This window comes from Centruroides sculpturatus, unplaced genomic scaffold, assembly GCF_000671375.1.
Source record: "Centruroides sculpturatus isolate CEXI.00-Female unplaced genomic scaffold, Cexi_2.0 scaffold4, whole genome shotgun sequence".
Classification (NCBI taxonomy): domain Eukaryota; kingdom Metazoa; phylum Arthropoda; class Arachnida; order Scorpiones; family Buthidae; genus Centruroides; species Centruroides sculpturatus.
The window spans coordinates 1,477,433-1,492,724 of NW_019384444.1; the positions used below are offsets into that span (position 1 = coordinate 1,477,433).

The following is a 15,292-nucleotide window of genomic DNA, read 5'->3' on the forward strand; positions in this document are numbered from 1 at the left end:
ACAATAACAAAAAACTGTAATGTTGTAACGGGAATCAAATAATATGTAAATTTATATTAAATGTTAATCCTGTTTACCAACCTCAAGACATTGTAATGTCATTAGTTCATATAATAATCTATAATATTAAATACTGTAATGTTAAATAAATCAACAATCATATATTGTAAAAATATAGTAGATGTCAGATATGTAAATTTATATTGTAGAAGTTATGTAAATTCGTATTATATTGTCAATGCTTATCAAAGGAAATAAGGATTTAGTAAAACAGATTTATGAGTAAAAAGCATAATCAATTGTATACCAATTTGATAATTGTTGTCTAAGGTATATTTTAGACCAAGGATTTTGTAAGACTGTTTTATAAGTAAAAGGTATAATCAATTTTGTACAGTACAACCTTAATAACAGCCGTACTCAAGGTATGCCTTAATTAAATATAGTTTTATAGATACTATAAAACTTATGTATAGTTTTATATAGATACGTTGTATACTCTCCTAATATTATAGTAGGCTACAAGAAAAAATACTGTGAATAAGCTGATGTTGCTGAAAAAATATCGAAAGTAAACTGCTACTTTAATTTATAAAACCTGTATGGATAGGTATGTTTTATTTTTTAAAAATTTTACAAAACTTGTGTATTCCTTTTTATGTGTATGTTATATCCTTTTTAAATGTTTTAGTTGACTGAAGAGGGGCTTAAGAGCTCGAAACGTGTAATTTTTTCCACACGTATCAACTAAATAAAGATGAGAAAATCCGCCAAGTGTCTTAATTTATAGCACTATATTGTGTCAGAAGCATAAACAAATAGCAAAGCACGGTTTCATATCATCAAAATAACATCACTTTCTTATAGAAATTTTTGAGTACAAAGGTTGTACTGTAAATAAACAAATATTTTATTTTGACCAAATTACATAACATACTTATGCTTTTTAGAACAAACAAAACGGCGTTTAACATCGCCGTTTTGTTTGTTTGATTAACATTCAAAGATCTTTATCACGCCTTCATTATAAGTAAATATTATACAAAAACCCTATCTGAAAAAATTCATAAAACTTGAAAACCTCTTCCAAATATAAAAACAATAATCATTGAAATCAGTTCAGCCTTGGCCAATCTAGTTAAGCCTAAAGTATTTAGACCAAACTAGATTGTCCTGGGCTAAACTAGTATATCCTGACACGCATAGGATAAACCCGTTTGGCCTGAAATTGGGTTTGGCCAGTAACACATATATATATTCTACTACATTATGTATATGTTTATTCATTATAACAATGAAAAACTCATATAATCAATTTAAAGAGATTTTAATTTTGACATGTACACTTATTGTTCTTTGGGCTTCTTTCCAAAATAATTTAATAACCTTTGAAAATTTTCATGGCACACCTAGGATCCTCTCGTGGCCAGTGGTGATATTCAGCAGGTTCGGGTGAACCCGTTGTTAACATTTTCAAAGTTTTCCGAACCTTGTTAAACGCACGTAACATTTCTCAGTGGTTTTGTTTCTTTTAAAAAATATATTAAAATATACGTATTATACTCTGTAACACTACTAAACTAGAGCCTTATACGCCCGTTCGCCTTGATGCGACCTCCCTTGACTGTTTCAATCTCGACTGAAATGAGGTTCAATCGCCGTTGACTCAAGAGAGTTCTTGAAACTAGAGTCAGCATAAGAGAGATCCCACAATCCCACACATGTGAGAAAATACAAGATGGCTGCGGAACACATGTCGTAATAAAATATGTACAAAATAAACCATTTTGAACACTCTTTTTTATTATTTATAAAAAAAAATATATATATATATAGTTTTGGCATAAAAAATGTTAAATTTTAACTGACTTAATTTTGTGAACGTATCTTTTTTATTTATATGGTTATCTTAAGGTCAGTTTTTGCGCTGATGTTGCTAATGTACCATTTGAGCGAAAAAAAATTGTCAAGGAAAAATTTTCTGTTAGCGAACCCTTTGTTAAATATTTTGAACATCACCACTGCTCATGGCACATCGGTTGAAAATCACTGCACTACTCTGTTGCCAAAGTACTCGAAGGCAATTTTAGTGCACATAAGCAGTGATTAAGGCAATTGCATCACTTCAAAATTTGCACTAAGTGGAGATACAGCATAACATGACACATGGACAATCTATCAAGGGAGATGCCTCCTAGGAGGACTTTCTAAGGGAAATTGTCTCTATTTAGGTATTACAAACATGAAGAAAACCTGAAAAACTTTGCATGATCAGCCTGTTAACAAGACATGAACTCATTACAAACTATCAGTGTTCAGTAGTTTTATCCACTCAGCCACTGGTGGGCATGTGTATGTTCTTACAAAGGGCAACCACATGAAGAAGCAAGAAGGGAGAGGCAGTTGTCCTTGAGATTTATTTATATATGCCATTGAATTTCTTATTGCATTGTTCTAGGGGACAATTTCCAAATAGATGTCAAATAATGCAGGACCTAATGATACTACAAAAATCATTAAATTATAATTGCTCAGTATATTAAAATGTATTAAATAGTATTTAAAAAAAACTAGTTCAAATCTTAAAGTTTTAAAATAACTATAAATATGCAAAGCAATTTTTTAAAGGACTAATAATTATTTTTTAACATATGAGTTTTGAAAAGATAATATAAATTTAAAAAGATTGTTTTAGATTTCTACTAAATCTTTTTAAAAATAGGTTTCTATATCTTGTTTTTATTTTGTGCTTTTTTATAGATCTGTAACTATTGCAGATAATAAAACTATTTAGAATTTGGATTAGGAATAATATATTATTTAAATATATTTAAAGAATAGTCACTTATATTAATTAGAATAACAATTATTTTATATATTTTAGTGCCATTCATGATTATCTGATGTCTGACGATATTCTTTCTCATGTATCTTTTAATATTGGAACTGAAGAATTAATATTATGTGAAGTAAGTTTAGAATATTTTAAATTTTTTAATGTAATACTAATTTCATAATTTTCTTAAACAATATAAATAATTAAATTAAGAAGAAATTTAATTATTTTATTATATTCTTTGAATGAATTTATTATAAAAAATTTCTCTTGTGATAATTTTTTAAGTTTTGTATCAATGTTATAAATTGATTGTATAAAATTACAAAACACTTTTTCTTCTCCTCTTTCCAAATGTAATAATTGTAAGCAATTATAATGTAATGAACTTAATTTGATATAACACTTATACCTGTAATTTAAATATATATTCATGTTGTAATATATATTTAAATTACAATATCCAAATATCAAATATATCTGTGGCAGTATCATAATTAAATGTAACTGAAAAAAGGTACTAAGAAGTGTAGAAATTTTTCCACAGAAGATCATCCACGTCCAATAGTTGCTTGATAATGACAATGGAACCCAGTTGACCTTTGAATTGAACATCTCTGCTGGAATGAAAGTCGATGATGCATGTTCATGAGAGATCTTATGGACTGAAACATTTTTATCTCACTAAAACAATGAACACTCGCAACTCTCACATTTGGACTTTTCAACATTCACATGCATGTGAACAGATTCCAGTACACTCATCTAAACTCAGTGGCTGTGTCTTCACAGCATTTATCTTTGGTTAATTCTTATGCGAGGAGGTTAGTCCCACTTATATGAAAAGGTGGCCCTTGACCTAATCTGTTACTTCCCAGAGTTATGGAGAGAGATTAACCTATCCCATGTTGAAATTTTTCTCCGTTGCATGTGGCTGCCATGTTGAATTTTTGTCGATGTTAAGCCTAACAAAAAAAATTTTTTTTTTAAATAATAATTGTGGCTATTGTATTGTTAAATATTATTTTTGTATTTTGCACAAACAAAATAAATATATTGAATAATATAAAAAAAAATTATATTTTGAAAGTTTGTGTTTATTTTAATATAAAAATTATGATGCATAGCGACATCTAGTATCAAAAACATGCTAATACTGTAACAAGTTATATATCAGGTTTAACCCAGAAGGTCAAAGGTCATGACCCCAATATATGTCTGGAATAACACAGGTGAGATTAAACAGTTTTGCTATCCTATAAATGCATCAGCAACAATGTTCTGTATTGACTATTTTTATGCAAGCTACACCACTACACATTGGATGGTATGTAGAACAGTACTGTGGCATTTCTCAGAGCAGAATTACTAGTCTCACATTTTTTTGCATTGCTAGAGTCTTGGTTTTTTTTTTTATCTTAATCTTTGTGGCTTTTAGTTGTGGGACCTTTTAAAAGAAAGTTTATTGAGACATGTCCCTAACCTGGCAACTTTGAAAGACAGTAACACATTGCATGTGACAAGCATCATGAAAGATCAGTTATATATTGCCATTGACTTCAGTTTTACATCATTAGAATGAGGATCACATTGAGCACCATCAGTTGCACTATTAAGGTCTGTTTAAGACATTTTATTGTTCAAGTAAATAGTGGCAATAATAAAATGTCTTAAATGTAACATATTTGTTTCTTTGTGCTTTAGTTGTATCATTTCTCTCATATAGCTTACAATTGTCATGTGATTTTTGTTATTCACAGTGTTTCAAGTCTCATAGTGGTGAGCTTTAGAACTAAATTTTTTTCACAGAAATCTCTTCCATTTCCCTGAAATGTTAGCATACAAAATTTGGTTGTATTTGGACTGCTATATTTCCTTCCAGACAGTATTGAATAGGAATACTTTAATTATGATTACCCTGCATTGATTCAGTAACCTCAAGCTGAATTATATATTATTAGTGATGCCACGAATAGTGATTTTGCCGAATACCGAACATTTGGCTACGCTCTTGGCCGAAGCGCCGAATATTCGGCGGCCGAATGTTCGGCGAAATATGTGTACATTTCGCGGGTGATATGTTACGACCTGATACATTACGGTGGGTGCGGTGGCGACACTGCGGGCACATTTGTTTTATTTGCGAGTAGATCATGTCACAACATGCATTATTTGTTNATTAGAAAAATTATACTGTTTATATATAAACTACAATTTATTTATATTTTTAATATTTTTTTATATTTGCAATTTATATATTGATAACTTTATATATTTTATAATTAGGAAGAACCACCTAGCAAGTCTACTCTAGCAAACACATTAAAAGCAATTATAGGAGCAATACAAAGGGATCAGGTGAGATTAAAACTGTTGGTTTTTCAGAATTATCAGGTGTTATCAAATAGAATATTTGTAAATTGTATTTGATAATTTTTCAAAATATATTTTATTTTTTTAATAAATTGTATAAGTTGAATATATCTCAAATTTTTTTAATGTTTTTTGGATATTAAACTACTTTTCATTGTTAATTTTAGGTTTTTATGCATATTTTATAATATTCTATGTTTATTTCAAAGATAGATTTACATGTTAAACAAGTTTAACTTGAAAATAAATATAAAATTTAAAATATGAATCATTAAATTTTCAAAGTAAAAGAATATACGGTTTGTTAAACATATATATGAAGAGTGTATATTCAATTTTCACAAATTTTAATAATCCACAAATTTTAGTTTCTTACAATGATCTTAATGTGTAAAATCTCAAAAATATACTAAGATACATATTCTGAATATTAAATTATTTGTTTATGAATTAATCAATTTCAGCTAAATGGACATCATCTTACAGATACACCCCTTATAACATGGTAGTTAGGTTCCAAAAAAGTAACATGTTTTGTGAATCCATGCAATATGAAACAAAGGATTAGCACAAAGCATATATAGAGTTAGGTTCCAAAAGTTAGCAAAAGTATACTATTCTTTTTTAAATGTTTATTACAGCAATGAATAATTAACTAAGTTATAATCAAAAATATTGCATGTTAATATTAATTTTTTCTTCACTACTAAACATTATTTATTAAACAAGAATGTTTTATTTTTGGCAAAATAATGTCATCTTCTGAGCTTTTTTGTTGACCTTAATCTGAAGTATCAGCAAAATCTTGATTTTTCTCTACTTTTTTCATAGAATCTGATATTTTCATTTGCTTGCATTTATGTAAGAGATCTTTAAAAATATATTTTAATAATCTATAAAAACAAAACAGCAACAGTCTTTTGGGTTCATTTAGAGCACTAACTCCACAAACAGTGACACCCAGTTTATAGGAAAACTAGAATAGGAAGGTGGATGAGAAAGAAGAAAAATTGTACAGTCAGTTCTCATTAAAGAAAACTGGGTGAAAGGCAAGAAACGGTATTGAAAATTTCAATGTTCTAAAATCAAGGGCAAATGTGAGACAACATGCATGCTTGTTTGAATTAAAAATATCAAATGATGGCATTTGCACTTAAAAATTGTGACTTTTTGTATGGGATGTCTCTAATTCTCAAATCTTATTAGAAAAAAATTGTGTTTTAGAAATACTGTCTTGTACATGTTATACCTGTAATTATTTTATAATGTTTTCATAAAGCAATTATAAAGTTATAGAATGAGAAACTATAGTATTGATATACAGTAACTAAGAAAGAAAGAAGTATAAAAATCTGAGAAATATAACAAAAAATTGTTAAGATCATTCGTATTTTTATGAAACATCTTTTCAAACATAAAAATAATATCAGTCAACTTGAGAAAGGAGTCAAGATTTTTAACATATGTTTGTTTTTGAAATAAAGCTATTTATTGAAGCCATTTAAGTAAATGGTTTTAGTACATCTATATAACTAAATATAAATAAACTAAACATTTATTAAATTTAAAAAATTTTTGTTTTATATTTTTCTTACAGTTTATTTTAAATTTAATAACTACATAAAAAGCTGGCTTTTCCTCTTAGGAATCAGAAGTTTTAATAAATGAGATTTTAAAAGTTATCAAGAACATTTTTTAATTAATTCTAACATAAATGTAATATAATAAACATGGAAAATAGATGAAACTTAAAACTTTAGCATAAACACTCAAAAAATAATTTACATTTAAACAGATTGAATACTTGAAATTTAACTTTAGTACAAGTTAACAAGGTTAAGAAAATTTTATAGTAAAAATTCTAACTACTACTCTGCAGTCAAATCTTTTTAATTTGAATATCAGCAGAAATCTAAAAAATTTTGAATTCTTCACTTTTGAAAATTAAAATACTGTACATAATTTGTACAGAAATGAAAATGCATCTTATAAGATTCATTTTCATTTTAGTACAAAGTATATAGGAAAAAGTATTTAATGTATTTTGGCACGTGGCACCAATTTCTTTTTTACTGTATTCTGGTTAAAAAAGTAAGAGTAAAATTAGAATGCATGCTTATTTATCATGAAAAACTGGAGTTTAAAAGAAGTCATTTACCATTAAAATATTCTGCATGAATATTTGGAAAAGCAGCTTAGAACTAACAAAAATCAAATAAAAATAATAATTATGGTATTTTTAATTAAACAATAACATTTTTAGAAAATAACTTGTGTGTTAATTATATCCCAGTAACAATAAAAATTAAATAAAACTAACGTTTTCAACCATATTCATGGTCTTCCCCGGGCTTTTGACCAGTACAATTTGAATATGGAATGCGTCGAACAATATGTTTAAATTATCTTAAAATCCCGAAAAATTTAAAACTAGAAGATAATTTTTTAGCCAAATGTGCTACTATAGTGATAAAAATATCTTTACATCATAACAAATAAATAATAAGATGTACTTAATGGTGTAGAATAAGCATCTAATGTTGTTGCTCTCATTTTTTCTCATAATGTTTCTTCATGCATAAGAAACATTAGCAGCATCCTATGTGTAAATACAGTTGCCAGCCAGTCCAGCTTTGTAAATTTCTAAAGCTTCTGGGTTGCAAAGATGATCAACCTGATGTGACATTTTTAATAATTTGGCTGTATGGAGATGGGCTTGTATTTCGGGGTCTGTGGCATAGGAGGTTAGGATGAAGGTATGCCTTTGGTTGGAGATATCATAACTGTGCTCCTGTATTGTTTTGCTTAGTGAGCATAATTATCTTCTACTTTTAAATTTTTCAGAATTTTAAGATAATTTAAACATATTGTTTGACGCATTCCATATTCAAATTGTACTGGTCAAAAGCCCAAGGAAGACCATTAATATGGTTGAAAACATTAGTTTTATTTAATTTTTATTGTTACTGGAATATAATAAGGTTTCTTGTGTATTAACAACATTTTTATTCAAGAGTTTGATTAGGTTAAGGTTACCTATAGCCTACTCAAGCTTGCTTGGGGAATTCATTAGCCTATGGGAGATTGTAACTTTACATAAAATGCAGAATCAATTTTGTTTTTCTTAAAAAAGTCAAATCTTATGTGCTTTAGTTCTCTGCAAGTTTTTAGTGTTAAACTATATTTTTCATTTCTTGGAGATATCACAATTCTCTTTACTTTTTCACTACTTAAGCTAAAGATAAACTTTCATATGATCTCATGAAGTTAAATTTTTTTGATATCAAAAACAAAATTAAATTCCTTATCAATATATAAATTTTACGATAGCGTGCACACAGCCGGTTTTGCTGTTGATTCTGTCGTTCGGTAACGTTAGAAAGTTAAATATAAATATAATGCTTATATTTAAAAACCTAATAACAATATAAAAATATCCAGTTGCTTAACTATCTAGTCCACATTTAGTGGCGCCATCTGTTATGACATTGTATTAAAAATAATTTTTATATTTCTAATTATTATAACGTTTAAATTATATTACATACCAGAATAACGCACGAAAAGAAATATTAGCATGATCAGCAATATTGATAGATGCTTAGGTATGATATGGCTAAAAAAATTTGAAAACAACTAGTGTATATGTTTCTTTTGCCCACCCTACCGGGAACGCCACCATACGGCTCATACAACACAAAATAAGGACCAGAAATTTGTCTGTTTGATCTGAAGTCCTCTAAATTCCTGTTTTTTTTTATTTGATTTATTTACGATAAATCAATGAAGGAATTTTTTTAAAAGTAATACAAAAAAGTAAGTCATTGATTAATTAATTATTAATAATTAAAAATGTAAAAAATAACACAGTCTTTTTATAATCAGTTCAAGTACTGAAAAAAATATATCAAGCAAATCTATGAAAAATATCAAGGATGGAATAAATATATTGACGTCACTGAAGCAAAGGTTATAATTCATAGTCACTTCATGCATGGTTTGTACTTCGAATTTCTTTTCGTTTGTACAATGTTCACTACTTTGAAAATATTCTGAATAATTTTTTATTAACAATATATTTACAACTACACTTCGAGCTAATTGAAAAACTCGAATAATGGAAAATAATTTATAAGAAGTGATACTTAAATTAAGTGCTTTTATCACATAATTTAAGCAAAAGTCACAAATATAACGAATGGTAGCAAACATCTAACAGTTAATGGTGATAAATTGGTCACAAATAAATTGTGAAAAGGAATTATTCATAGTAAATAATGCACTGAAACATTTTTGAAATTTAGTCAGAATAATGTAAATGATGCTTTTTTAAGTGTACTAAAACACGTCTAAAATTTAAATTACAGTATATCAATAACGAATCTTTCTGTTAATATCATAATTAAACTGTTTTCTATCCGGTTGAAACTTCAAGGTTTTATGAACACAAACAACTGACTAAACCTTTACACTTTAATATACTGTGTCAGGGTAACATGTACATTTGATAAATGATGCTTTAAACGCAGTATACAGAACATTTTTGATGAGACATATTCTTAATATAAAATGGAGAAACAGCAAAGTGAAAGTGAAACATACGATTCAGCTGGCGTTTTCTCACGTTTGTTTTTTTGGTATGTAATATTATTTAATGTTTTTAATTATAAAAATTTTATAGTATCAATAATTACTAAATTCTTTGTGACTGTAGTTTTGAGCTGTATTTTTGTATTTAATTTTCTATCATTTTCAAATGGGAAAATGCCAACGTTCCTCTGTGCACGATATTGTGAAAGTTATCTATTTGTAAGTAATTTATATGTAGACCTACATAACAATCGCGCCGTCGTCTATTATATAGCATGAAAAACTTCTTTTTATCAAAAAGTGTTGAAGGAAGGACACACATTAGCATAATAAATACATAATTATTTTTTTATTTTAAACTAAGAATCCAGTGTTGCGACGTTGCCAAGAACTTCAACGAAAAATCCGAATATTCTTATAGTACACCCGCCATTATTAATTTTTTTCGCGTACTCCTAAACCACCAAGCGCCAACTTCAAGGGTTACGCATATTTAAGGTTAAAAGGCGCATACGTACACTATAGGTGATAGCTAAGTTTTACTTAGAAAAAATTGAAGTTAGTCAGAATAACAGTGTAAACTTCTTGGGCCATAATAGAGTACCCTTACTTTGAATCCTTATAAAACTAAATTATATACTAAAGGCATAATAAAAGTAATTGCGTTAGTAATCAATCAGAAAACGGATAAAGAATGACTTTCAGGAATGACTTCCTTATCAACATTATTCTATCTATTATACTGATAGAAATAATAAACTAATGTGGAACTAAAGTGGAGTGGATTTTTGAAAATATCATTGTTTAAACACGATAAATACGATTTGCTATGTGTTTAGATGATACGGAATCGATGGGTTGATTAGTAGATTGTAATATGGTACTTTCTTCATTTTTATTAGAAGGTAGGTCATGACAGATTTATTGGAGTGGGAGATGTTCTTGTTGTTCGTTTGGATTTCGTTTTATAGCTGTTTAAAATTTGCTTTTCCAAATATAGTCTAATAACGAATTACATAGAAGAGGATTATACAGATGAGTATAATACCACAACATCCAACGATGATCCAAATAATTGAAGGTGAATGGGAAGAACTCGATGAAGTAGGGTGATTTATTTGAAGTATAAGATCTAAGTCATATTTTACTTGATCCTTTGATTTATCCGCTAATCTGATATCTATATCTTTTTCATCCATTGACTCTTTTTGTTGTATGGGATATATTAATTGTTTCTGAATGATTAGTAATTCCGTTTGATTTAAAATTTCTTCAATCAGTGATACTACGAATGATAAAGCTAGTTTTATATGAATAGTGGAACGCATTCGAAAATGGAAAGTGAGGATGAGTCCTGGTAGGCATCCTGTACATGCGTTAGGTAATATTATTACTGTAGTATAATTTAATTCGCTTATTGTTGAAGGTGCAGGAGCGTTTAACATGCTACCTGGACATTTTATAGCCAGTATGATAGGCTTGGGTGTAGAACATATCCAAGTTCGTTGGTTGTCGATACTTTTAAAGATAGGAGCATAACTTTCGATTAGTTGTCTTATACAGAGTTCTTTGACTTTTTGATTATTCCCAATAAATAAGGAGTATTTACAAGTGGATTGAGAAGCCTTTTGTATCGGAACATTTAGTGAACATGCGGAAAATTGTGACAATTGACATTAGAGAATTGTTTATTGGCCGCACACAATGGTATAGCCTAAGAAACTTGAAAAGGAAAGAAGTATAAAAGTTTTAGGAAGGGTTAAGATTGAAGGTGAAAGAAAGAGAGGTAGGACAGAATGAAAGTTAAGATATACAATTTGACCTCATGGTCACTGCTACACTTTTTTACAATTTAAGAAAAAAGATATTTACAAAGAAAACGTTTGTACAAAATTTGAATACAGTATTTACACTGAAGAGTTACATGCTGAGTGTTGAGCTTTTAAATATTGTAGCTATACAGTATAATAATGGTTCAATAAAATTAGCAGATACAAAAATATTATAAATTTAAATCATCGGTTACAAATATAAACTTGTACATGTAATTGTTAAATTATAATGTAGCTGTACATTTTTGGAAAATATGTAATAACATGCTATGAATACATATGGGAATGATTTACGCAGTTAACAAATAAGAAGTTATTGCTTAGAGATAGACTTACAAATTGTGAATTTATACAATATATTAAAGTGTACCGTAAACTTATAATAACAAAGACGACATATGTATCGTATTAGAGATACAGAAATTACAAAATTAATATTCGTGCAGAAGGTAATTACTTTGTCGGTGAAAGCGAACACTTTAAAATTAATCGAGGAATTTTATGCTGGCAGTGAAGTTTCTTAGTGCATTAAATAGCTTTTTGTTGCTCGTTAGAGTTTTAATGGGCAAGGCCACAGTTCATTTGATGTATGCACAGAGTCTATTAACATTTTTCTTTGCCTACTGTAGTGTGGACAGTGATACAAAACATGCTCCGGGTTATCTTCTTGATTCGTTTGACAGGTACAAAGTCCGTCTGTCTTATGTAGAAACCTTTTAAGGTAACTCCTGAAGTTCCCGTGACCAGACATCATTTGGGTTATTTGAAAAGTTGGTGTTATAAACTTGCTACTGTTTCTGAGTTGGACATTCGGTATAAAACGATAGGTTAGTCTACCTGTGGTACTATTTGCCCACCTGTTTTGCCAACTGTTCCAAGTACTGTCACGTAATTGCTTCTTAAGCCAAGATGTTGGAGTGAAATCGTAGGACCATCTTGTGGTCCTGATGGGGGTTGAGCGGGCTAGTTGGTCCGCTTTCTCATTACCTTGTATATTTGAATGTCCTTTGACCCAATTGAAGGTAAACTGTATAATGTTCCGGTAGGCTTTAATAAGTTGTACACTGTCGTAAACAATCGGCAGCTTTATGTTTATGTTTTTTAGTTGCAGAAGCGCAACTCTACTGTCACTTAATATGTTTGCTTTGGAAATATTATAGTTCCTCTGGTTGTCGGTTATCCATTTAATAGCCTTGTAGATTGCGAAAGACTCAGCCTGGTTGGCTGTGCAATGGTCAGCCAAACTGAATTGTGCCTGATAGATGGTCCTACTGTATTTTAACACTACAATAGAGCCACCCACTCCCACATCGGACTTCGAACCGTCCGTAAAAATGTTAAGTCCCGTCGGAATTTTTCCACCTTCTAAAGAGAAAAGTTCTTCTATAGAGAAACTTGGGTGAAAGACAAATTGCCTAGGGTTATGATCTAACTTGTATGTCTGTAAGTGGTTCGAGATGTGTGATGCTGCTTGGTGGATACCTAGTTTCTTGGTAATTTGAAGAAAGTTTTCCATATTTATAGTCCCGTTTGCTAACTTGAATTGATAGTAATTCCACACTTTTTCCTTAATAATTAAGTCAATAGGTATAAGGTTAGCAATAACTAGTGCGGCATCAGTTGATAATGTTCTATATGCCCTGGATATTGAAATAGCTGATAGCCGTTGTGCAGATAGGAGCTTCCTCATTATATACTTTTTAGTGATAGATGTGCCCCAGACTTCAGAACCATAAGTAAGGATTGGAGTAATCACCGCGATGTAGAGAAGCCTCCGGGCTTTGTTGCTATAGCCCCAGTGATTCTTGGCTATTGAGGTGAGGGAATGCAGGGCTGTTATAGCTTTCCCGTATGCATAGTAAATGTGGTTTTTCCATGTGAGCTTATTGTCTATAAGTACTCCCAAGTATTTAATTTCTTCGCAGTTTTTGATTTTGAAACTATCCATCTTTATCCTAGGTCCCTGCTTTAGTGGAGTAGTTTTCGGAAAAACAATGCATTTACATTTTTCGTAATTGATGATTAGTTTCATTCTTTTGCTCCACTGCGAGATCGACTGTAAAATATTATTAGCTCTTGTTTCTAGAACTTTTTGGTTTTCGTGAGATATTGCCAGAATGGAGTCATCTGCGTATCCTTGTAACAAACTATTGTATTCTTTAGGAATAGTTGAGTTGATTTCTAGAAGGCTATTGTAGATGACAAGCCACAAAAAAGGGCCTGACCGCGAGCCCTGAGGACAGCCTCTATTAATACTTTTTTGAAAATAGGTATTATTGTTGTTGACTACTGTGATGCTTCTATCTCTGAGGTAACTTTTCACCAGGTTAAAAATATTACTAGGGCAGCCAGTTTCCTTTATGGCTGTAAGGATGGCTGGCCACCACGCATGATCGAAGGCACCTCTATAGTCAATTGAGATCACCAAGGTGTGCTGTCCCCTTTCCTTGGCTTCCTTTATGTAATTTATTAAATTATCTAGGGCCGATATGGCATTTTTCCCCTTCCGAAAACCGTACTGTTTATCATTAATGCAGTTATTTTTTTCGCAATGATATTGGAGTCTAGTTGTCATAAGTCCGTCTAGCACTTTTCCAATCACCGGAAGAAGCGAGATGGGACGATAGTCAGTAGAGCTCTTTGGGTTCGCACACTTTGGTATTAGCTTAACCGAAGCTTTTTTCCAAATGGTCGGGAAGAGACCTAGTTGTAGACATTTATTTAGAATGAGGGAAAATGTTGTAGGAATTGCTTCATAGGCGAGCTTCGCCATCATGGGGCTGATGCTATCAAATCCGGGTGACTTTTTCATCCTGAGTTTGGAGAATTCATTGTGGATTTCCTGGGTCGTGAACGTAGTATCTTCTGATGTAGTGGGACAGATGTGACAGTCATTCCTTATACTTGCGTGTGTGTCGTCGTCTGTGGCCGGATCATCACTTGGAAAAAGATCATTGATAATTTTTGTATAAGTATCTTGTATCGAGTTACTGTAGTCTACACTGTCTTGGAAGTTATGTGGAATTCTAATGTTTTTCATCTTTCCTCTGGCAACGTAATATGGAGTAGACCATGGCGTACTATTCCCGAGCTCTGAACAGAATCTTCTCCACGATTCAGTGCGAGCTTTATTGATATTGTTTTTATATTCCCTAAAGAGGGCTAAATAATTTTGTCGTAAATTCTCACGTCTTTCTGGGTCCTGCTCTTGTCTAAACTTTTTCCTGGCCTTTCTTAGTGTGGTTCGCTGTTGAGAAAGTTCTTTAGACCACCAAGGTGCAGACTGTTTAACAGTTTTTATAGTTGTTGCTAGATGGTAAGCAGTCTGAATGATATACTGCAGCTTTACTATAACCTGCTCAAGTGCAGTAATATTATCTAGATTTGCAAGAGTGTCATTGTACCAATGCAACTTAATGTAATCTTGATAATAGACCCAGTCAGTTTTCCGTTTTATATGAATCTTTTTGTATGCACAACTGTTGTTTATAGTTGTCTCAATGTAGTTATGATCACTTGCAGAGTGATCTACTAAGGTACTGCAGTGAATGTTTTGCCCTAATATGAGTTGATTTCCAATACAAATGTCTACCCAACTTTTACCGGTGGAGGAGGAGTATGTTGGCAGAGTGCTTTTGTTGAGGGACTGTAAAGATAGACT

General features: G+C 30.5%; 1 protein-coding gene across 1 annotated transcript in view; it reads left to right on the top strand.

Annotated features, from left to right (window-relative positions):
* LOC111620261 (39S ribosomal protein L44, mitochondrial-like) overlaps positions 1 to 15,292 on the top strand; it is a 43,149-nt gene that overhangs the window by 11,652 nt on the left and 16,205 nt on the right. The window contains exons 5-6 of the mRNA XM_023362156.1: positions 2,885 to 2,969; positions 5,123 to 5,194. Coding sequence (XP_023217924.1) covers positions 2,885 to 2,969; positions 5,123 to 5,194 — 157 coding nt within the window. The remainder of the gene's footprint in view (positions 1 to 2,884; positions 2,970 to 5,122; positions 5,195 to 15,292) is intronic.